Source organism: Chiloscyllium plagiosum, chromosome 1 (assembly GCF_004010195.1).
Source record: "Chiloscyllium plagiosum isolate BGI_BamShark_2017 chromosome 1, ASM401019v2, whole genome shotgun sequence".
NCBI lineage: Eukaryota > Metazoa > Chordata > Chondrichthyes > Orectolobiformes > Hemiscylliidae > Chiloscyllium > Chiloscyllium plagiosum.
The window spans coordinates 140273377-140288440 of record NC_057710.1 but is presented as its reverse complement, the minus strand read 5'-3'; the positions used below and the strand labels follow the sequence as shown (position 1 = coordinate 140288440).

The following is a 15064-nucleotide window of genomic DNA, read 5'->3' as shown; positions in this document are numbered from 1 at the left end:
CCTGTTTACTTAACCATCCAGATCCCTTGTTCAGCTTCCTAATGTCCTCTTCACAACTTAAATTTCCTAACTCTTTCATCAGCAAATTTAGCAACCATACCTCAATTTCCTTCATCCAAGAGATTTACATAAATTATAAAAAAAGTTGACGTCCCAGCACTGACTTTTGTGGAACACTACAGAGGAACATTGATTATCCGAATTTCTGATTATTCAAAGAAGATTTCAAGGTCCTGCAAAAATGTTACATCAAAGAGGTAAGTGTATTCAATTTACCTGGACTGAAGATGATGTGAAAACACAGGCAAAAACAAAGAAACACAGGCAGCTCAAGCATCAACGACTGGATATTTTTTAAATAAGGGCTGTTGCACAGCACTTCATAAAACTAAGTGTTTTATAGTATTCCTGTCACTTTACTGGGCCGGTCATTAAAAAAAACGGCCGAGAACATAAACCCACGCGCATGGTGGTACTTCAGTCTTTCTATCATGTTCCCAGAAACTGACAAATGTTGTTGCGATTGTAGAAGCTGTTCAGGACCTTGTTTAATGCTGTCTTGACCACTCCTTGCCAAATGCTAACGACTGTTGCATTTTTAAAACATTTTCTCTTGTTATCATTGCTTTATTTTGTTCATCACGTGAAATCTGTGTCCTCTTGCGTTCAATACATTAAAATTATAGATTTAAATAAATTCTCCTATAGAGCACAGCATGAGATCAACATGGCTTCCCTTATTTAAGTTAAAATCGATTATCTGAATAATTAATTATCCGAACGAAATTGTGCCTGCCTATCTCGTTCGGATAATCGAGGTTCCTCTGTACTTGTTGCACGTCACCAACTCAACAATGATCCATTAATGCTCACTGTTTCATAGTTGTGCGAAAATCTTACTCCTCCCCCCACACAATGAACTTTTATTCCCTGAAAAGCCTTTGAGGTGGCACCTTTAGAAGCTGATTAGGACCTTGTTTAATGCTATCTTGACCACTCCTTGCCAAATGCTAACGACTGTTGCATTTTTAAAACATTTTCTCATGTTATCATTGCTTTATTTTGTTCATCACGTGAAATCTGTGTCCTCTTGCATTCAATACATTAAAATTATAGATTTAAATAAATTCTCCTATAGAGCACAGCATTAGATCAACATGGCTTCCCTTATTTAAGTTAAAATCGATTATCTGAATAATTAATTATCTGAACAAAATTGTGCCTGCCTATCTCGTTCGGATAATCGAGGTTCCTCTGTACTTGTTGCACGTCACCAACTCAACAATGATCCATTAATGCTCACTGTTTCATAGTTGTGCGAAAATCTTACTCCTCCCCCCACACAATGAACTTTTATTCCCTGAAAAGCCTTTGAGGTGGCACCTTATCAAGTGCTTTCTGAAGATACAAATCCCCCTTTATTCACAGAAAATGCTACTTCCTCATGAAATCCAATAAATTCATTGAACATAATTTCCCTTTCACAAAACTATGTTGAATTGCCTGATTACCTCAAGTTTCTCTAAGTGGCTTGCAATTAACATTTTTAATAATAGTTTCTAACATCTTCCCTATGACAAACATTCTGCCAGTTTCCAGCTTTTTGAATAAAGGCGTTAGGTTTGTTATTTTCCACTCGAAAAGAGCCTTTCCTATGGAAAGCTAAAACCAATGCATCATCTATCTGACAGCCATTTCTTTCGAAACCCTGGGTGGAGGATGAATTCCATCAAGACTTGTCAGTCCCATGTATCTGATCACTTATTTGATGCAAATTTTGATAACTCTATCTGAAGCCTTGATAGCTGCAGGAAATTAAGATAACAAACAAATATTGATTGATGGGGAGGCTTGCAAAGGAAGAACACAAGGTTTCTTTCATGGAAGTATCCACTAACGAATGCCATTATATAAAGATTCCATCAGTAAAGACGGAGTTACAGCCAAACACACAGGAGTTGCTTTGTTTTTACAATTTAGGAGGCAAAATTAACTTTAGAATTTCATACATACCAGAGGTGATATCATGATCTATGCCTTCCACGGATATAGTCGCGTTCGAAATTGGGTTCCCATGAAGGTCTCGAATAAAGCCTTTAACACCACGGTGCACCTGAAACAATCAGGATTGTGTCAACAATATCCAATTGCATCTATAAGTCTACACCTGGAGGGAGGTGTCAGGCAGGAGAATTATTTATGAATTGTACTAAATATTTCAGCAGACATTTGTATGAGGACACCAGCAAAGTGTTGGAAGTGAGGAAAATACATTCCCGCAAAAGTATTTTTGTTTTGCACTGCATTGGATAATGTTCAAATTACATAGCAGTAGAAAAACAAAAGGAGACAAAGTTAAAAATCACACAACATCAGGTTATAACCCAACAGATTTATTTGGAAGCACTGCTCCTTCATCAGGAACTACCTGATGAAGGAGCGTCGCTCCGAAAGCTAGTGCTTCCAATTAAACCTGTCGGACTATAACCTGGTGTTGTGTGATTTTTAACTTTGCACACCCCAGTCCAACACCGGCGTCTCCAAATCATGATAGCCAAAAAGACAGCTTAGAGCCAAAATTGTTCTGTAGCTCTGATTAGATCCTTATACCGATACAGGATTAGAACAACCTTATTCCAGCAGATGAAAAATCAGCACAGATCAAAATGTTGTGGGTGCGTTACATTCAGAGGTTATGTAAATGTAGTTCAAGTATTGTTTGTCAACTTTCCATTACTAAAAATAAACCACATTTAACAGAAGAGACAAAATCGGCAGTGTCATTCATTACATAACTACAGCCTTTTGGAAATAATATATTGGTCCTGATGTTTGCCACCAAAGTGAGCAGCAGGAGTTGGAAATAGCAAACTGGCTTCTGTTTTATGGGTTCCATTATACCCAGTGTTCTCTTTGGGGAATGGGTGAGGGTTTGTCAGGCTCACAAACTCTTAAAGCAAAATATAGGTAACACACAGGCCCCACACATCCCCATGGCACCTCAGATTTCCTCAGCATCCAATTACTCCCTCATCCTCAGAGGCTTCTTCCACACCAACTTATATCCCCAATCTTCCCTTTGCCCATCAATGTCCTTCCACATCAATTAATGACACCCTCCCATCAACCAGACCCCTCAAAATAGCTACCTCATACCCCCAGGCAATCTCCAAAATTACATCATATCCCCTATGCCACCTCCCATGCCAGGTCACCCAGCATCCACCATGAGCCATGTGGAGATGAGGAAAAAGTAAACTTCTAACAAGCGAATACAGCTCTTACTCATTCATATTTTGTGAAAATTACTACCAATTCATGTTACTTATTCAAAGCTTTTGAATCTTCAGTGTTCTGTTAACAAAAACCAAAAAAAATTAATAAGTCCCCACATCAAAGATGTCAAAAAGTCATCAAAAAGTCCTTTAATAACCTTTTAAGCTATCAAAATATGAAGTGCTGAGGTAATGTCTTAAAGCTTTTGTTGGAAAAACCCATCTGGTTTCACAATGGCCTCAGCTTTAATAACAGGCCTTTGGAAATGTCAATTTTGTCTACATCAAAAGTGTTTCGGTCTTTCCATCAATCAGCTGAAACCACACTGCAGTTTTGGACCTTTGAAGCAATCAATTTTTTAAAAAATTAGCACAAATATCAAATGGCCTTTTGAATTTGATCTTCCCATCTTGGGAAACCAGTTCTGTCCAAAATGGGAGTAGGATCTCTCAATCCACACTCAGCCTTTTTGAAGAGTCTTTGCAGTTAGCCCAACTTAGTGAAATACAAACAATGAGTAAAGTTCATGTCATACGCCTGTACACTTGTGAGAAAGGTTGACTATGGGGAGATGGAAGCGGAGGTTAAATGACTTTCTTTGGTGGTTTCTGTACAATCAGAGATTGTCTCATCCCTGGGTGTGTCCCTGGAAAAGCAATAAAATGTATTTTGGGGACAGTTTCTTTGAAGAGACAATAGAATACAACAGATTACCTAAACATTACTGGCCAGGCAGCATTTATTGCCCATCCCTAATTGCCCAGAGGGCAGTTAAGAGTCAACCACACTGCTGTGGGTCTGGAGTCACATGTAGGCCAGACCAGGTAAGGATAGCAGTTTCCTTCCCTAAAGGACATTAATGAACCAGATGGGTTTTTCCAACAATCGACAAGTAGACTCTTAATTCCAGATATTTTTTTAAAGCAAATTCCACTATCATCATGGCAGGATTTTAACCCAGGTATCCTGAACATTACCTGGGTATCTGGCTTAACAGTCCAGCAATAATACCACTAGGCCATTGCCTCCCCTAAAGTTTAGGTTAAGTGCAATTGTCATGGGAAATGTTGAGTAATAGGGCAGGGGAATGGGTCTGGGTGGGATACTCTTCAGAGGGTCAGTGTGAACACACTGTAGGAATTCTCTGATCTGCTACTTTTAGCTACATGCTGCTTTTTTCATAATCATCTTGTGTTTATCTGGTGCCTATTCATGAAAACATTTCATCTTTTCAATATCATGTTGCAGTCCTGCCACTAGATGTTGCACAATGATATGCTTTTTCTTTAGGTTTGCGTTAACCACAGACTGTAGCTTCATCCTTTACACTAGTCTGTGTATTCTGAAGTATCCCGCATAAACGTGTGGCACTGCATCTCTATTGATCCATCACTAAACGTAGTTTGCCAATTCACTTTGGCCAGCTCTGCTTTCATGTCCCATAATGCAATTGAGGGATCATATAAGGAGGCATTATTTTATATCTCTTCCTTATCTACTCAGAGTGACACATTTTAAAATCATATCACCATCTATTTGATATTTTCACTAACCTGCTTAATGTAATTAATGAGAGAGTCTTTATTTTCTGCCCAGTACTGTGGGAGTAAGTCTTCTGGTGGGAATTTCTGGCAGCTTAGTTCCAGTGTGATTTCAAAGCAGTTGCTGCTCAGGTAATTGAAGTCTTGCATACCTGGAAAATAATAAATTGCAAAGATAGAAGATCTGACTGGGGCATATGGGGACAAATGGAAAAGCGCTTTGACTTGGAAATACACCATGCAGATCAGGAAAGCTGCAGGTTCCATTCAAGCTAAGTTAGTTGATCAGAAACAGGGGCCTAGTCAACCTCAGTGTCCCCACATTAGTCTGGAAAGGGTTCTAGATCTTCCTATCACAGGAAACATTCTATCCACATCCAACATGTCAAGACACCTCAGGATCTTATATGTTTAAATCAAGTCACCTCCAGCAGATATAAGCCTACCCTGTCCAACCTTTCCTCATTAGACAACATGCCCTTTATGGTATCAGTCTGTTTAAACTTCTCTGAATTGCTTACATGCTTCCGTAAGTAAGGTGACCAATACAATTTCCCGGAGTTCCTCTCAGCCTTCCAGTTCCTGATTTACAGTTGCTTTTGGGTTTATATACATACTCTACAGCAAAAACTGATGCAAAATATATTTCAATTCATCTGCCACCTCTTTTTTTCATTATCAATTGTCCACGCTCATTATTTATTGGACCAGTATTCACTTTGACAATTTTTCTCTTTTCAAAATTCTTATAGAAACTCTTACGATCTATTTTTATACTTTGGTGAGCATTCTCCCATACACAAATGTTTCAGACCTTACAAAGTTTTTGGTCAATTATTTTATCCCTATAGGCTGTCCAACCTTCTGACCTGCCACTAGACATTGCACAGTTGTTTGCTTTTTCTTTAGGTTTGCGTTAACAACAGACTGTAGCTTCATTCTTTACACTAGTCTGTGTATTCTGAAGCATCCCGCATAAAAGCGTGGCACTAAGTTTGCCAATTCACTTTGACCAGATCTGCTTTCATGTCCCATAATCAATGACCCTTATTTAAATGACACCTCTTCTCTTTCACAAACTGAATATAAAATGTAATGGTACTACAGTCAAAATTACCTTGAGATGCATTAACTGTGGGATCATTAATTAAACCTATCTTGATGTACAGTATCAGGTCCAGGAGGATTTGTCATATGAGGAGCAGTTGAGGATTTGGGTTTGTACTTGAAGTTTAGAAGTTTATATTTCTTTAGAAGGGGAATCTCATTGTAACATGCAGAATCTTACTAAGAGGCCTGGATAGGGTGGACCTGGAAAAGACGGTTCCAGTAGTAGAAGAGACTAGGATCTAATTCGAAATTTAGAGGGTACAGCTTCTGAGTCAAGGGACGACCCTTTAGAATCGAGATGAGGAGGAATTTCTTCAGTCAGCGGATGGTGAATCTGTGGAACTAATGGCTGCAGAGGCCGAGTGTTTCAGTGTTTTTAAGACAGAGTTCTTGGTTAGTAAGGGGATCAAGGGTTATAGGGAGAAGGTAGGAGAATGAGGTTGAGAAACATATCAGCTATGATAAGTTGTGGAACAGACTTGATGGGTCAAATGGGCTAATTCTACTCCCATATCTTATGGTTTACCTCTGGTCTAGTAAAGACTTCTCTTTGATCAGCTCCAGAACTACCTCAAAAACACTCTGAAGTCCTCATCCAGGTTGGTTTTGCCCACCTGACTTTTCCCATCTATATGAATTAATTAAAGTTTCCCAAGACAATCCATATACCTTTCTGACAAGCTCACATTATGTTTTCTTGAATGTTCCATCCTATTATGTGGTTACAGTTAGGGGGCCTCTACACAACAGAGCATCCATCAAAGTTGGTTGCCTTCTTGCCACTGAGTTACAATATCTTGGATTGAGCACAAGAATCTAGGCTGAAATTACAGTCCATCACGGAGACCGTGCTGTACGGAATGGACAGGTCTGACGTTTAGTTAACACATTTATCTGAGACTTACACCTGTCTAATTGGATTGAAGGAAATGATCCCAAGGCATTATTTTGAAGATTGCATTGATGTTAACTGCCATTCCCGGTCAATATTTATCAACATCAGATAAAACAAAAATACATTGGCACTGAGATGCAGAAAGATTTGAGTGTTCTAATGCATGAAACATGGAAGGTTAGTATGCAGGCACAGCAAGTAATCAGGAAAGCTAATAGAACATTGTGTTTGATTGCAAAGGGAATTAAATATAAAAGTAGAGAGGCTTTGTTTCAATTATGTAGGCATTAGTGAGACAGTATTTTGAGGTTTTTTTTAAAAACAGTTCTGAACCCAAAAACTTACCGATGGACGTTAATGTGAATGAGCGGAGAAAGGCTAGACAGGCTAGAACTGTATCCTCTGAAGCTTCAGAGGTGACTTAGTTGAAATAATAAGATCCTGAGGGGTCCTGACCAGGTGGATGGTGAAAGATGCTTCCTCTGGTGGAAAAATCCAGGTTTGGAGGTCATTGTTTAAAAATAAGGTGTCGGCCATTTAAGACAGAAATGAGGGGAAGAAATTCTGAGGATTGAGTGGTTCTGAAATTCCCTTCTTCAAAGGCAGTGAATATGGAATCTTAAATATTTTTAAGGCAGATTCTTGATTTCCAAGGTGATGAAAATTATCAGGGATAGGCAGGACTGGGGAGTGGATGTTGGTTAGAATCAGATCAGCTGTGATCGGAATGAACGGTGGGGCAGGTTTGAGGGACCCAGTCTTGTTCCTTGATCCTTGGATTGCTGGTTGTGGGAGTTGTTGTGTGCAAATTGGCCATTGTGTTTCCTTCATTTAAATAGTTATTATACTTCAAAAGGATTTCATTGACCTTTCCTCTATTTTCAAATGTCCAATAAACAAACGCATGAACTTACAAATGCAATCCCACACAGAGATGCAATTTTAACTATATTACATATGAATGTTCCCTGCACTTGTGAATGACTACTTTAGATTGTTTGCAAGTCAATTTGTACGCAAGTTGGAATACAAAGCAGGACAAATATAGAATGAGTTCTGTTCTTGAGTATGTGTTTCTTTTGTTTTCCACAGATCTCGCTGGGAAAATTAATCTTTCCTACCCTAGATTAATGTGAGGCAGACTATATCATGTACCAGAACCAGTTAGTAGTCACTGGGGAGGGAGTAACAGTACCTGTAAATTGAAACTAGGTAAGCATAAAGGGAGGGCATAATAAAAAGTTGACAAGTAAAATGATGGAAAACTTAAAAAGAGGACTCTTAAATAAGAAAGCAGAAAAGTTTAAAGTAGGAAAAGATATGGCAAATTCAAGACCAAAAGATAAGTTAAACTGAAATACAAAAGATGGTTCTTATGAGGTCAAAACATAGGAGAAGAAAGCTCACATTGTAGCTAAGAAGCAGTGAAATATTGGATGGTATAAGCATAGCAAGAGAGGAAACGTAAGAAGTTTACATCTTTGGAAGAAATTAACCAGGCCATGAAATGTAAGAGACGCAAGGAAAGAAACAGCAGAGACTCTGATCCTCATTTTCCAATGCTCTCAGGCTATATACATAGCCTCCAGGATAACTGGCATCCATTAAGGTTGTAGGATTGCTCAAAATGCAAGGAAGGGACAGACAGAGAACATACAGGCTTGACAGCCCAACTTCAGAGGTGGGAAAATTATTGGAAAAAACATTTCATGGATCATTTAAATCATCATTACAGAAGCAAGGATTGAGCACAGAAACTAAGAGCAGGAGTAGGCCATTTGACCCTTCAAACCTGCTCCACCATTTAATACGGTCATGCCTGACCCTCTATCACAATGTCATATTCCCACTCTCAAGGATAGACATACTGGAATTGTTCAAGGAATTTTGTGTGTAGTTTGACTGTATTTTGTAACCAGGAACTTTGATGAGAGTAGTGTGTCTGATGTGGTCGACGTGGACTTTACCAAAATTTTCGACCACGTCCCTCAGGCCAGACAGACCTGGACAGTCACAGCCAAAAGGAAAGTAGCAAACTGGATCAGAATTGGGTAATCGCTGATGCGTGGAAAACGGTTTCCTGTGGGATTTAGAAGGACATAGAACCAGCTGTCTTGCTTTTTATGACATATACCATTTACATGGATGTAAACCAACATGACTGAGCTTGAAACCATTACAAAAATTGGGCCTATGTTTGGCAGTGAGGAGGAAAGCTGTAAATTTCAGGAGGATATCAATCAATAAAGGTAGGCAGAAAAGTTTTAACAAATTTCAATCCAGAGAAGTAGAAGCCTTATTTGCCTTCTCCAAATGCAAGGCAATACACAATAAATGGTAGAAACTAAGAAATGTAGAGACACAGAATGGATTTCACAGCTCACTGGAGATATTACAGGCAGATGAAATGGTTATAATGGCAAAGTGATATTTTCCTGTACTAGCAAAACTTAGTTCATTATTGTTATTATTAGCTGCGAGATTATGCTAAAACTGTAGAAATGTAACAGTTCTTGAACAACAGCTAAACTACTCCACAGTGTTCTGGTCAGTGCATTACAACAAGGATGTGAGTCATCCAAAAAGATGATTTATGAGAATAATACCAGGAACATAGACTTGCAGTTATGAGAAAACATTGAATACATTGAGGCTTTGGAACAGAGGAAGCTGAGGAAAGGTTTAGGAGCTGTGTAGAGTATAAAACTAGAAGGAGATAGGGGATTGGAAGGACAGATTTTGCTAAGCAGCAAAATTACAGCACAGATTGAAAGTGATTGGGAAAAGAATCAGAGAGGTGTTGTGGGTAATTTCTTAACCGAGAGAGGGAGTTGGGCATCTGGAACCCATTGCCTGAAAGGGTGATTGATGCAGAAACCTACACGTATTTGAAAAATACTGAGCTACGTAGCTGATGTGCATAAGATGCAGGGTGATGAATAAAAAGCTTGAAAGTGGATTCAGCTGTAGAGATACTTTAAGCTATCATAGGTGGGCTGGATTTTACACTGAGAACAAACTGCTCACACCCCTATATAACTGTCCAGAGCAAACAGCCTCCATTTAACTAGGTCTCCCTGGTTTAACTCTTTTGGGCACTGTCCTTTAACTAGCAGCACTCCCTCAGCCCCAAGAAGGAAGTCCCACCTCAAACAGCTGCTGGTCAATCAGATAACTGATGCCTCTGCTCACCAGCTGTGCCAAACAAAAATGGTACCCACTATTGCTACTACAGATAGGGCAGGAAATACCATCAGCAGCAGACTTGGACATTGTGGTAAGTCTAAGATCTGTCTGAGGCCAGGCTGACAAACTCCAGTAAAAGGGATGGTGAGGTTCACATTTGAGAGACAGGATGGATGGTGGCATCTAATTGACGCAGAGGGCCCAGAATGGAGGCAACCCCCCCACCCACACCTACAACGGGTTGCACATTGAGCACATGCTTCTCCTGCTACTGGAATTGGAGTAATAGAGAAGTTTTTAATCATGCATCAGATGCCAACTTTAAGCATCACCTGAGCTCCATGCTGATTATCACTTTCCTGAAGAAGGGCTTATGCCCAAAACATCGATTCTCCTGTTCCTTGGATGCTGCCTGACCTGCTGCGCTTTTCCAGCAACACATTTTCAGCTCCATGCTGATGATCCAACAGATGCCCCTCCTACCATCCATAAAATCGTGACCCAAATTGGGAGGGTGTGTGGACTCGTGCCAGGTACAATTCCACTTGCACAGCACCAAAACGGTTTATTTGCCTGCTTCCCTGCCTGCAAGTGGCCCCCAAAATACACCCGTTTGTGCCAAATAGCTTCCTCAGCTGAACATCATTCTGTGGGTTTCTGTGTTTAAATACATCCTGAATAGTAGCTCAGACAATGCTGTAGAACCCTTACATCTGTTCACTCACATCAAATCCTGTCAGTATCCAATCAATTCCTCTTTGAAGATGCCAACAAATGTCCCAACCCATAAGCATCAATTATGGCAATCACTGATGCCGATGTATTTGGTGGCTGTTGCAATGATAAGCCTACAAATCATCTAACAGTGCACACGCATTGCTGAATTCCCTTCACAAAAACATCCATTGGTGGAAAATGGGTCAAATAGTAAATGCACTGAAAGACTGCCAGCAGTTCTCAATAATACTGTTATGTTTCAGAAGTATTCGTTGCAATGTAAGGCATTATAACAAGCCTATACAAAAAGCATCACTTTCCAGTTAAGGTAATTTTTTCCATCATTCTTTGCCCAAAAGTAAATTTGGAACAGATTTGATATGGCTGGCAGTGATTAGCCTGCTGGAGGAACATGCAATTTGCAATAGCGCAACAAGCAAAGCTAGTGTTTATAAAGATTATGTTGTCATCTGTATCGAGCTGCATCATATTAGTCAGGAGCTGTACAAATAGGCCTGAAACATTCATTGCTGTCCAATGTGACACACCCACCTAAGAAAGCATTACATTTCTATGCAATTCTACAACACTTGAAGTAGCCTGGATTGTGTTCCAAGTCAGTATCTTTTCAGATTAACACCTTCTGATCCTGCAAAGTAAATGGGGAGGTCAGTTTCTGTTTCATCTGTGTTCCAGGTCTCCACTTGTCCAAGCTGAATCAGATGCTTGCCACAAAACAGCAGCCCTACACAGAGTTTGTTTTTCATATAGGCACAAGAATGCCTTTCTTTCGTGCCCCCGTGGATTTTGCTTCCAATCCTTCGTCAGGAAAATCATTACCAATTGCAATATGCTTGTATTGTTATGACTGCCAAGTTGAAAATATTTTTATGTTTTTGGGAATGTCTCTTTCACTTAGAGTGAAACGGAGGGATGAAGGTGGGTGCTGTGACCCATTTGGAGTTCTGCCCTGTGAGTAGTTCGGGTGGGTTGGTGCATGATATTCATACCTGCTGACAATGGCAAGATATCTGCAATGATTATGGGTCAACTACTAATATTCAGCTCTGTGAAGGAGACCTTCAGAATGTCAAGTTTCATAAGAGGTTATATTTGAGACAATTAATTTAAATCGAAACCAATGATGAAGGTGATGGTTTAGGAAATAAGTAATTAGTGTATCTGCCTGCATACAAAACACAGACTGGCCAAACTGGCCATAAACAGGTCCAGGCAGCGAGCCGTGAAGGGGGTCGTTAGGGCCGACTGCCTGCCCCTCTTCCGCGGTTACGTCAGAGCCTGGGTGTCCTTGGAGAAGGAGCACGCGGTGTCCACCGACACCCGTGAGCTGTTCAGGGAGAGGTGGGCACCGCAGGGAGTGGAGTACTTTATTTCCCCTTCCAACTCTATTTTGATTTAACCCCTGCCCCCCCTTCACTGTTTGATCACACAGCATTGCCCTTTGATGTGAAGGGCACTGCTTGTCACTGGCCACTCGGGTGTTTCCTTTCTTCCTGGTGGTGGGAAGTGAATAAAGGTGTGTACACCTTGTGTCTCTCATTGTGTCTCACACCTGCGCACACACACACACACAACATGGGTGATGGGGAAAAATAAGCACTACCGCAGTTAGGCGGTAATGTGGGTGAAGAGAAGAAAAAAACAAAACCCATACTGGCACAGTCTTGAGCTGGGAAGGGGAAAGATTCCTTAGCAATATTTTGTGGCCTCAGAATCAGATCAATCTTGTGAACTAACAGAAACAGGTCAGTCTGCAAGAATCTATGGGAGTGGGGGGACAGAAATAGACAGAGACACAGTCTGTATTATTCATCAAGCAGAATGAAGATGGCAGTCCTGTACATGCTCAGCTTACAGAACTACAATCCTTAAGGATGTAAATGAGCACAGTAGACACAGTAGTATTGGCTAGAGGAAGGAATCTCCCCATTAATTCTCATCAGGCAAGTCAACTGGGGAATTGGAAAATACTTGACAAGAAAAGGATAAAAAAAAGCAAGCCATCATTAGCTATGAGTGCCTTTCAACTGGCCCCTTGATAATGAAGTGACCACCCAAGGGACAGAATAAAGTATAAATGTGAAAAATAAGCACAACCGCAGTTAGGCGGTAGTGTGGGGGTTAATTTAAAAAAAAAGGAGTGTCTTGAAAAAAAAGAAAAAAAACAGGAGTAAAAAAAAATAAACAGGAGAGTCTGTTCACTCAGAGCTGGCTCTGAGCAATCTGGACTCTCCACGTGTAAATAAAAGGGTGGCTTGCTAACGGGATACCAGGCTCTGTGGAGGTATTTCAGAAAAAAAAATTTAAAAATAAAGTATAAATGTGATGGAAGACAGGAGGGATTTTCAGCCTTTATTAAAGTTGGAAAAGTGATAGCCGAGTGATATTGTCACTGGACTAGTAATCCAGAGACCCAGATAATGTTATGGAACCCTGATTTGAAACCTGCTATGGCAGACAGATAAAAATCTGGAATTAAGAGTTTAATAATGACCATGAAAAACCGATTGTTAATTATCAATAAAACCTATCTGGTTCAGTAATGTCCTTTATGGAAGGAAATCTCCTTTTCTTATCTGGTCTGGCCAATATGTAATATGGTTAACTCTGAATTCATTTAAGAAAGAGTTGGATAGAGCTCTCAAAGATAGTGGAATCAAGGGTTATGGAGATAAGGCTGGAACAGGATACTGATTAGGAATGATCAGCCATGATTATATTGAATGGCGGTGCAGGCTCGAAGGGCTGAATGGCCTACTCCTGCACCTATTGTCTATTGAACTACCTTCTGGGCAATTAGGAATGGGCAATAAATGCTGGCTTAGCCAGCAATACCCATGTCCTGTGAATGATTATTTTAAAAATTAAAATATTATGGGAAACTCATTTGTAATATAGAATGTAATCTAGTCAATAATGTTTTCAGTTATTTGGTACAATGATAGACTTAAAATGTGAAATTTTGTATGATCCGTCTTGTGAATCATGGGAAATTCATACAAAAATAAAGAACTGCAGATGCTGGAAATCTGAAACAAAAACAGAATGAGCTGGAAAAACTCAGCCAGTCTCACAGCATCTGAGGAGGGAGAAACTAAGTTAATGTTTCAACTCCAATTTGACTTTTCTTTCTTCCTTCAAGGAACAACATACTGGAGATTAGATTAGATTCCATGCTTATTTTTCACATTTATACTTTATTCTGTCCCTTGGGTGGTCACTTCATTATCAAGGGCCAGTTGAAAGGCACTCATAGCTAATGATGATAGAGATTCCTTCCTCTAGCCAACAGGTCCTTCAGTCCAACAAGTCCACACCGACCCTCCAAAGAGTAACCCACCCAGACCCATTCCCCAACCCTATATTTACCCCTGACGAATCCACCAAACACTATGGGCAATTTAGCATGGTCAATTCACCTAAGCTGCACATCTTTTGGATTGTGGGAGGAAACTGGAGCACCCAGAGGAGACCCCCGCAGACACGGGGAGAATGTGCAAATTCCATACAGTCATCTGAGGTGGGAATTGAACCTGGGTCCCTGGCTGTGAGGCTCTGTTCCACTCTCCAGAACTGCTGAATTTCTCTTGCACTATCTGTTCTATTACTTGCAATTAATATCTTTGAAAAAAATTATTAGTTTCCACAGGGATTGGGAAACAGTACACAGTACAGAACAACCGGGTTCAATTCCCGCCTCAGGCGACTGACTGTGTGGAGTTTGCACGTTCTCCCCGTGTCTGCGTGGGTTTCCTCCGGGTGCTCCGGTTTCCTCCCACAGTCCAAAGATGTGCAGCTCAGGTGAATTGGCCATGCTAAATTGCCCGTAGTGTTAGGTAAGGGGTAAATGTAGGGGTATGGGTGGGTTACGCTTCGGCGGGTCGGTGTGGACTTGTTGGGCCGAAGGGCCTGTTTCCACACTGTAAGTAATCTAATCTAATCTAAACCTCGATTATCCGAATGAGACGGGCGTGGAGTATTTTGTTCGGATAACTGATTGTCCAAATAACTGATCTGATCATAAACAAAGGAAGCCATACTGAACATTCGAACGGAACTTTCTGTCCACTCAGGAGCATCCTGTGTTCGTGCCAACTCCTGAGCAGTGACTGACATCAGATGTCTTTCACACTCTCTCAACATTTTGGATTGGGACAAGAGTAAACTAAAGGTTGATTAACTCATTCATGCAGTTGTGTGTGTGTGTGCACAGAGGTAGAGGACAAAGCGAGTGGGTTCTGCTAGCGAGGATAAAGAAACTTCTGTTCAGTCACAATGAGTAAATTTCAGACATGGCCCCAACTCTCCTGGTGAAAAT

At 40.4% G+C, this 15064-nt stretch overlaps 1 protein-coding gene across 1 annotated transcript in view; it reads right to left on the bottom strand.

The window, feature by feature from the left end:
- cpe (carboxypeptidase E) overlaps nucleotides 1-15064 on the bottom strand; it is a 113083-nt gene that overhangs the window by 8918 nt on the left and 89101 nt on the right. The window contains exons 6-7 of the mRNA XM_043698482.1: nucleotides 4830-4969; nucleotides 2014-2113 (exon numbers count right to left, since the gene is read on the bottom strand). Of these exons, the coding sequence (XP_043554417.1) occupies nucleotides 2014-2113; nucleotides 4830-4969 (240 nt within the window). The remainder of the gene's footprint in view (nucleotides 1-2013; nucleotides 2114-4829; nucleotides 4970-15064) is intronic.